The following is an 8,646-nucleotide window of genomic DNA, read 5'->3' on the forward strand; positions in this document are numbered from 1 at the left end:
AATGTGAAAAATCTGAAGCTCTGGCAGAGGTGAGGGTGTGGAGGAGGCTCCTGAGCTGAGATTTTGGGGATTTTTGGGAAATTTTGGGGAATTTTAGGGGATTTTGGGTGAGATCTGTGCCTGGGAGATTCCTGAATTGAAATTTTGAGGTGAGATCTGTGCTTTGGTGACCCCTGAGCTGAAATTTTGGGGAATTTTTGGAGATTTTTGAGGGATTTTGGGTGAGATCTGTGCCCTGGAGGCTCCTGAGTTGAGATTTTTGGGGGATTTTTGGGGATTTTAGGGGATTTTTGGGTGGGATCTGTGCCTGGAAAACTCCTGAGTTGAGATTTTTGAGGAATTTAGGGGAATTTTAGGGGATTTTGGGGTGAAATCTGTGCCTGGAAGACTCCTGAGTAGATATTTTGGGGGAATTTGGGGGATTTTGAGGTGAGATCTGTGCTTTGGAGACTGTGACTTGAGATTTTTGGGGGATTTTTGGGATTTTTGGGGATTTTGGGGTGAGATATGTGCCTGGGAGATCCCTGAGCTGAAATTTTTGGGGGATTTTTGGAGGATTTTGAGGGATTTTGGGGTGAGATCTGTGCTTTGGAGACTCCTGAATTGAAATTTTTTGGGATTTTTGGGATTTTTGAAGGATTTCGGGGTAGGATCTGTGCCTGGGAGATCCCTGAGCTGAAATTTTGGGGATTTTTGGGGTACTTTAGGGGATTTTTGGGATTTTAGGGTGAGATCTGTGCCTTGGAGACTCCTGAATTGAAATTTGGGAAAAAACCCAAACAAGAAATTGGGGAGAAAGAAAAAAAAAAAAAAGGAGAAATTTGACTCTGGGCATGTTCTCTTCTCTGGAAATATTCCCAATAAAATCCTGATTTTTTTCAAAACAAATTTAGCTCTGTTCTCATCTCCTCTCTGGAAATATTTCCCAATAAAATTCTGATTTTTTCAGGATAAATTTGACTCTGTTCTCATCTCCTCTCTAAAAATATTCCAAATAAAATTCTGATTTTCAGGACAAATTTAGCTCTGGGAATGTTCTCTTCTCTGGAAGTTTCATCCTGGAATGAGGTGAGGGTGAGGAATTCCTCCAGCTGGCAGGAATTTCCTTTGGAAATGTCATTCCTTGCTTTCCTCCTCCTGCCTGCTCACTCCAACCTCCCTTGTGTTTTCATGGATGGATTCCAGAGCTGCCTGAGGATCAGCTCCACCACTCTGAAAAATGGAAATCATCTGCCAGGATTTTTTGGGAGAACACCAGAACCTCCCTTGGATCCCAGGAATCCCCTTGGATCTGCAGCTGCCTGTTGGAAAATTGAAATATAAACTGGAAAACTGAAATATAAACTGGAAAATTGAAATATAACTGTTTCCTGATGGAGGTGTTGGTTTTACCACTGAATTTGGAACTAGACACGACCAAAAAAAGTTCAAACATCACATTCCAGATCATTTTTTTAGCCTGATCACATTTTTAGGGGTGTCCTGGTACCTTTAGAGGATTCTCTTACACATCAGGTGTCTGGCCACTCGTGTTTGACATTTTTGCACAATCCCGAATCAATTTAGGCTGGAATAACTCTCCAAGATCAGCAATTCCTTGGACACCACCAGGGACGAGCAGTCCAAAAAAATAAATAAAAATGGGCAACAAAAAAAAAATCAGAAAAGCGCCAAAATCCATTTATTCCGGGGCCACTTTTACCTGTCAGGGCATGGTCACTTTAAGGGCGTGGTCTGTGGGCGTGGCTATGTTAAGGGGGCGTGAGCGCGTTATTGGGGTGTGGGCGTGGTTACGTTAAAGGGGCGTGTCTATATGCGTGGTCACGTTAGGGGCGTGGTTACGTCAAGGGGCGTGGCCGTGCGCGCCTTCGCGCCCCGCAGTTTCTTGTCCCCCGCCGGCCGCCGTCGCGCCCCGCCCGCCATATTGGGCCCGGCGCAGGCGGAGCGGCGGCGGCGATGGGTGAGGGGGGCCGGGCCCGGGAGCAGCGCGGCGGGGGAAAGGGGGAACGGGCGGAACGGGCGGGGAGGAACCCGCCCGGCAGCCGCGGGGAGCGGCTCGGTGTGGCGGGAGAGCCCCGCGGTTCGCTCCGCCCCGCCGCCGTGAGGGGGGCGGCTCCCGCGCCGCGGCCTCGCCCGGAGCCCCCCGAGCCCCTCAGAGCCCCGCGGGCTCGGGGAGAGCTCACGGAGTCCCCCCGGAGCCTTCCATGGTGTCCGTTCGGGTTTTCAAAGCCCCCGAGAGTCCCACTGCAGCTCTGGCCGACCCCCAGGCCCTCAGAGCGCACGGGGCCCTCTCAGCTTTTGTGCAGCCCCAAAATTCCTCACTCACAGCTTCCCCAGAACTCCTGTGGCCCATTTGTGCCCCAAAATTCCTCACTCACAGCTCCCCCAAAGCCCCCAATATTGCCCTGTGGTCCCCAATATTGTCCTGTTGTCCCAGTGTTGTCCTGCAGCCCCACTTGTACCCCAAATTTCTGTCTTACATCTCCCCCAGAGCCCCCAGTATTGTCCTGTGGCCCCTAATGTTGTTCTGCAGCCCCATTTGAGCCTCCAAATTCCTCACTCAAAGCTCCCCCAGAGCCCCCAGTGTTGTCCTGTGGCCCCAATATTGTCCTGTTGTCCCCAGTGTTGTCCTGCAGCCCCACTTTTGTCCTCAAATTCCTCTTTCACAGCTCCCCCAGAGCTCCCAATGTTGTCCTGTGGCCCCACTTGTGCCTCCAAATTCCTCTCTCAGCTCCCCCAGAGCCCCCAGTATTGTCCTGTTGTCCCCAATGCTGTCCTGTTGTCCCCAGTGTTGTCCTGCAGCCCCCACTTGTGCTCCCATTTCTCTCTCCTGCTCCCCCAGAGCCCCTTTGACCCCAAATTTTCCCCCCAGATTTCCCTTCCCAGCCCCACACCGCGCCCCCACATTTCCAATTTCCCTCCTGGAGCCTTCGTGGCTCCTTCCTGCAGCTCTCTGCACCCCAAATTCCTCCCAGCTGTGCTCTCACAGCTTCCACTGCTCCTTCAGAGCCTCCTTGGAGCTCCCAGAGCTGCAGCAGTTCCCAAAAACCATCCCAGCAGTTCCCAAAACCAGCAGCTCCCTCAAGATCCAGCTCTAGGATGGGGTTTTTGGAGAACTCCCGAGCTCAGCATCAGCTTTAAAACTCCTCTGAGATTGGTTTCTGAACCTTCAGCACATATTTTGTTGCTCCAGATGCAAATTTCCAAGCTGGAAATGATCCAGCAGCAAAAGGAATGTGCAGTCCCTGATCTGAGTTCCCCTCACAGCTCAGATTTCACTTGGAAATGCATTTTTATATCGTTTGTGTGAATTCTCCTGAGGTTAACAGGATCCAAAGAAAGCTGGAAAAACCTTGGGATGAGTTTAAAAAAGCTCTGGAAAAGCTGAATTGGGGCTGACCCCATTGACCTCAGTGCCATCAAAACAAAAACACCCTGAAAATGTGATTTTAAAAGAGCCAGTAATAAAACAATAATTTTGAAAAGCTGTAACCTTCAACACAAAATTATACCAGAATATCCCAAATTTCTGAATTCTTGGGGCCAGCTGTCGAGCATCCCTTGAGTCTGGAAGGCAGGCATCACACCACAGATGCAATTCCTCTAAATGATGAATCCCCAGCACCTCAGCAAGGCTGCAGCTCCTTGGGGGTCGCATCCATAAGTGAGGAAAAAAAATAATGAGGAAATTTGAGTTATCCTGCAGAGATGAGGTGTGGGATGATGAAATGCTGATGGATCCGTGCTGCTTGTGTCCCTGCAGTGCTGAGGGCCGAGCCCAGCCCGCTGTGAGCAGCCAGAACCTCCCCCCGAGGCGGGGATGGCCGGGGGACGCCGGGGTCCCAACAGGAGCTCCTACTGCCGCACCCCCCTGTGCGAGCCCGGCGCTGCCGGCGCCTCCGGACACTCCTCGGGCTCCTCGGTGAGCGGCGTGCGCTCCCGCACCAGGTACGGCTCGGGGACACTGGGGACACCTGGGGACAGCCCTGCCCTGGGGCTGGCATGGCTGGGGAGGAGCTTGGGGCTTGTCCGTTCCTTGGTCTGAAAGCTCAGCCCATGATCTCAAAGCTCAGACCATGATCTCAAAGCTCAGCCCATGATCTCAAAGCTCAGCCCATGATCTCAAAGCTCAGCCCAATATCTCAAAGCTCAGCCCAAGATCTCAAAGCTCAGCCCATTCCCCAACCTTAAAACTCATCCCATTCCCCAGCCCTAAAGCTCATCCTATTCCTGACCTTAGAGCTTGTCCCATTCCTCAGTCCTAAAACTCATCCCATTCCCTGACCTTAAACCTCATCCCATTCCTCAAACTCAAAGCTCATCCCATTCTTTGACCTCAAAGCTCATCCCATCCCTCAGTCTTAAACCTCATCCCATTCCCTGACCTTAAAGCCCATCCTGTTCACTGACCTTAAAGCCCATCCCATTCCCCAAACTCAAAGCTCTTCCCATTCTTTGACCTCAAAGCTCAACCCATTCCCTGACCTTAGAGCTCATCTCATTCCTTAATCTTAAAGCTCATTTCATCCCTGATTTTAGAGCTTGTCCCATTCCTCAGTCTTAAAATTCATCCCATTCCCTGACCTTAACCTCATCTTCTTCCCTGACCTTAAGCTCATCCCATTCCCCAAACTCAAAGCTCATCCCATTCCCTGACCTCAGAGCTCAATCCATTCCCTGACCTTAGAGCTCAGCCCATTCCTTGATCTTAAAACTTGTCCCATTCCCCAACCCTAAATCTCATCCCATTCCTTCCTTCACCTTAGAGCTTGTCCCATTCCTTGATCTTAAACCTCATCCATCCCATTACCCAGTCTTAAAGCTTGTCCATTCCTTGATCTTAGAGCTCAGCCCTTCCCTGACCTTAAGACTCATCCCATTCCTTGATTTAAAGCTCGTCCCATTCCTTGATCTTACAGCTCAGCCCATTCCTGACCTTAAAACTTGTCCCATTACCTCAAACCTCATCCCATTCCCTGACCTTAAACCTCATCCCATTCCCTGACCTTAAACCTCATCCCATTCTCTGACCTCAGAGCTCATCCCATTTCCCTCCCACCTCCCCCTCTCCCAGGCTGTTCCCACCCCACCCCAGCCTTGGACACTTCCAGGGATCCAGGGGCAGCCCCAGCTTCTCTGGGAATTCCATCCCAGCTCTTCCCCACCCTCCAAATTCCAGGAGGAATTTTTTCCCAGTCTAACCCAGCCCTCTGGGATTGGGAAACCATTCCCACCTCACTCCTGATTTGTCCACCCCTTGGAATTAGGATGGGTGTCCCTGAGACTCAAAATCCTTCAATGACCACAGAATGAGAAATAAAAACAGAGATAATTTTATATCACAGTGGATGGAGCTTGGAGCCACCTGGGGCAGGGGAAGGTCCCTGCCCATGGCCTGGGGAGCCTTGATGTCCCTTCCAGCCCAAAGCATTCTGTGATTCCAAGATTTATCAGCCCTGAGGGTCTGAATCACCTGAGTTTGGGATTTGGACACTGCAGAGAGGCAGCTCAGGCTCCTCAGGTGTTCTTTAGGTTCTCCATCTCCCCTGGATCCACAGAATCCACAACTGGGATTCCATCTGGGGATTTACAGGGACACTTTGTGCTCTGCAGTTCCTTTGAGCCAAGATTCCTTTCCCTGTTGTTATTTAGAGATGACAGCTCAGTCTGGGAGTTCTGAATTGCCAGGCATCAGCCTGGTGTGTGTGTGTGCTCACAGGGGAGAGGCACCTCTGGCTAAACTCGTTTTTCCTCCTCAGGTGAACAAAAGGTGAAGAATGAACAAGGGTTGTGTGTAATTGCTGTGCCTTTCATGTTCAAGCACTCTTAGATATGTAAACACCAACCTGAGCTCTGAAAGCTTCCAATTAATTAGGAGAGCCACTGTGTAGCACAACACAACCCCGGGTTTGATTTAATATCAAATATCCTGGTCTAAATATTGCTCTGTGTGGGCAAATCCCTGCTGACATCTGCCTGAAACTTGTGATTTGTGCCAAGCTTGAGTTTCCCAATCAATCCCAGACCTGTGGGGGGGTGGAGCTGGAGGACATTCCCTGGAGCAGAGGCTAGACAGAGTTAAGAGGAATGAAGTGGGTATTTTTTTATTTTTATTTATTTATATTCATTATTGATGGGCAGTAGCAGTGCCACAGTCATGGCTCTGTTAACACAGAACAAATCATCCCAGGGTGATTGTGTGATTGAGGAGCTCTGGGATCAGGGGCACAACCCCAAATCTGACCCCACATGGACTGCAGAGGGACAGGTTTTTATACCCTTTTCATTATGTAATAATTACTAAACCCATATTGTTCTATTGTACACATTGATCTTATCCCAGCAGGGATTCTTGTGATTTCCATCAGGTCCCCAAATATCCTTTCTCATGATTCTTGGGTTCAGCCCCAACACTTCAGGATTTAGGTACAATCAGTCAAAGATCAGGTTTGGATTCAGCCCCTCCTTGGGTTTAGATATTTTAGGATTTTAGGTACAATCAGTCAAAGATCAGGTTTGGATTCAGCCCCAATTTTTATTTATTGATTCTTGTTACCATTGCATCACTTCTCATTATTCTTATTATGATCAAACAATAATATATTCAATTACCAAACAATTATCACATTTAACAATCATATTATTTATCACATGATGATCACACAGGTGCAGTTTCACATGATCCAATAAAGACAAACCCAACATTCCTTCCCAGGCCTGGTTCCCTTTCCCAGCCCTGAATCTGTTGTACACAACTCCCATGATTTCAGAAACATTTTGCTATCAACTCCAAGATGGAATCAAAAGAGAGCTTGGTCACATTTTTATAGGTTTTAGTCCATTTGCATACAACTGTCCAATCAATAACCTCAAATCATGAGTTTTCATCCTTTTATGCTTGAAGGGATTGTCCTTAAGTCCCCAGCTGGAACAAAACTGTTTTAAACCTTAATATAAAACTAGAAACAGAACAGAAAAATGAAGGCATCACCCTGCTGACCCTTGGCTTTCCCTGGCAGGAGTGGCTCAGGGACAGGCCTGTCCAGCCCCCCTCTGGCAGCTCAGACTGTTGTTCCCCTGAGGCACTGCAAGATCCCCGAGCTGCCCTGGAGAGGAGCGTCCTGTTCGAGCTGCAGCTCTTCTTCTGCCACCTCGTCGCCCTCTTCGTGCACTACATCAACATCTACAAGACAGTCTGGTGGTACCCACCCTCCCACCCTCCTTCTCACACCTCCCTGGTAAGCACCAGGGGCAGCTGCAGCTCCCAGGCTGTCTCTTGGGTCACTAAATTTACAGTAATTTCACGGTTATAAGCCGCACTTTCCAATACAGAGTGTGATCAAAGGTGTCTGTTCTGTCACCATCTGCTGAGGGTGGGGCAGTGATCCTGATCTCTGTGGGAGATATTCTGCTAATGGGCATCCATTGAAACCAGCTGGGGCAGTGTTCTTTATCTCATGGGATATCTCCTGTTCATGGCCATGGTTTATAAACCAGCTGGGGCAGTGTTCTTTATCTTTTCACAACCATCCTTCCTCCAGCCAGTCATTTTCTGCTCATGGCCATTGAGTCCCACTGTGGCACTGATAAAATTACTGCATCCCATTGGGAGTTGCTCCAGCCAGGGGGAAGAGCCCAACATTTCTTACCAAGATAAAAACAGAGGTTTGGGACACTAAGGGAGCCCCTTTCTCCACTGGACTCCAGAGGGAAACGGGATTGCTCCACATCACCACTGGAGCTTGGGAGGAAACTGCACCTTGTACAGGAGCACTGCTCCAGCTGAGCCACATCTGTCACTGCAGGAGGATGCAGCCACCATGGGATGGGACTGCTGCCAACACCCTGCCTGACTGACGGCTGTCAGCTTGGATTCTGACTCTGGCAGGGCTTGGGTTTGTTCTTTGTAGTGCTGTATTTCTATTTTAATTTCCCTAGTAAAGAACTGTTATTCCTATTCCCATATCTTTGCCTGAGAGCCCCTTGATTTCAGAATTATAATTTGGAGGGAGGGGGTTTACATTCTCCATTTCAAAGAGAGGCTCCTGCCTTTCTCAGCACACACCTGTCCTCCAAACTAAAACAGCAACTTTTCATTCTTTGTCCATATATAAGCTGCACCTGATTATAATCCACATTTCAGGTTCGGACCAAAATTTTAGTCAAAATAGTGTGGCTTATAATTGTGAAATTACTGTAAATTTTTAGAGATAATGTTTGATAAAAACACCATCTGACCCTTCTGGGTTATTCCTGCCATGCCTGTTTTTGGGCTCTGGCTGCCTGCTTGGCATTCTCTTGGAAGAGAGAATAATTTGGGATATTCTGTGCTCAGTGTGGGTCGGTGCTGCTGATGGAAATTGAATAATTTTGGGTTTTGTCCCCACAGAACTTTCACCTCATTGACTTCAACGTGCTGACAGTGACCACCATCGTGCTGGCACGGCGCCTCATCGGGGCTGTTGTCAAGGAGGTAAAGGCAGAGCTGTCCTTCCAGGAGATCTGTAAAGCTCTGTGTCCCCCTGCCACTCCAAACTCCTCCATCCTTCCCTCTGTGCTGTTCCCAACTCAGAATCCCAGCCCATCCCATGGGAGGGCAGAGAGCAGAGCTGAGCTCCCCAGAGCTGTGCTCCTGCTGGCTCTGTG

The 8,646-nt window shown here is 49.2% G+C and overlaps 1 protein-coding gene across 1 annotated transcript; it reads left to right on the forward strand.

The window, feature by feature from the left end:
• Window positions 1-1,906: 1,906 nt before the first annotated feature.
• Window positions 1,907-8,481, forward strand: LOC117007563 (transmembrane protein 39B-like). The gene is made up of 4 exons (XM_033080819.1): window positions 1,907-1,960; window positions 3,764-3,948; window positions 7,020-7,238; window positions 8,390-8,481. Coding segments are annotated over exons 2-4 (348 nt in total). The 5' UTR covers window positions 1,907-1,960; window positions 3,764-3,820; the 3' UTR covers window positions 8,391-8,481.
• Window positions 8,482-8,646: the final 165 nt, after the last annotated feature.

The sequence above is a fragment of the Catharus ustulatus genome, chromosome 26 (assembly GCF_009819885.2).
Source record: "Catharus ustulatus isolate bCatUst1 chromosome 26, bCatUst1.pri.v2, whole genome shotgun sequence".
NCBI classification, from domain to species: Eukaryota; Metazoa; Chordata; class Aves; order Passeriformes; family Turdidae; genus Catharus; species Catharus ustulatus.

Excerpts from the sequence above, each read along its gene's own strand:
- LOC117007563 (XM_033080819.1), top strand. The coding sequence starts at position 3,821 with ATGGCCGGGGGACGCCGGGGTCCCAACAGGAGCTCCTACTGCCGCACC. Across the intron at positions 3,949-7,019 it reads GGCGTGCGCTCCCGCACCAG|GAGTGGCTCAGGGACAGGCC; the intron begins GTACGGCTCGGG and ends TTTCCCTGGCAG.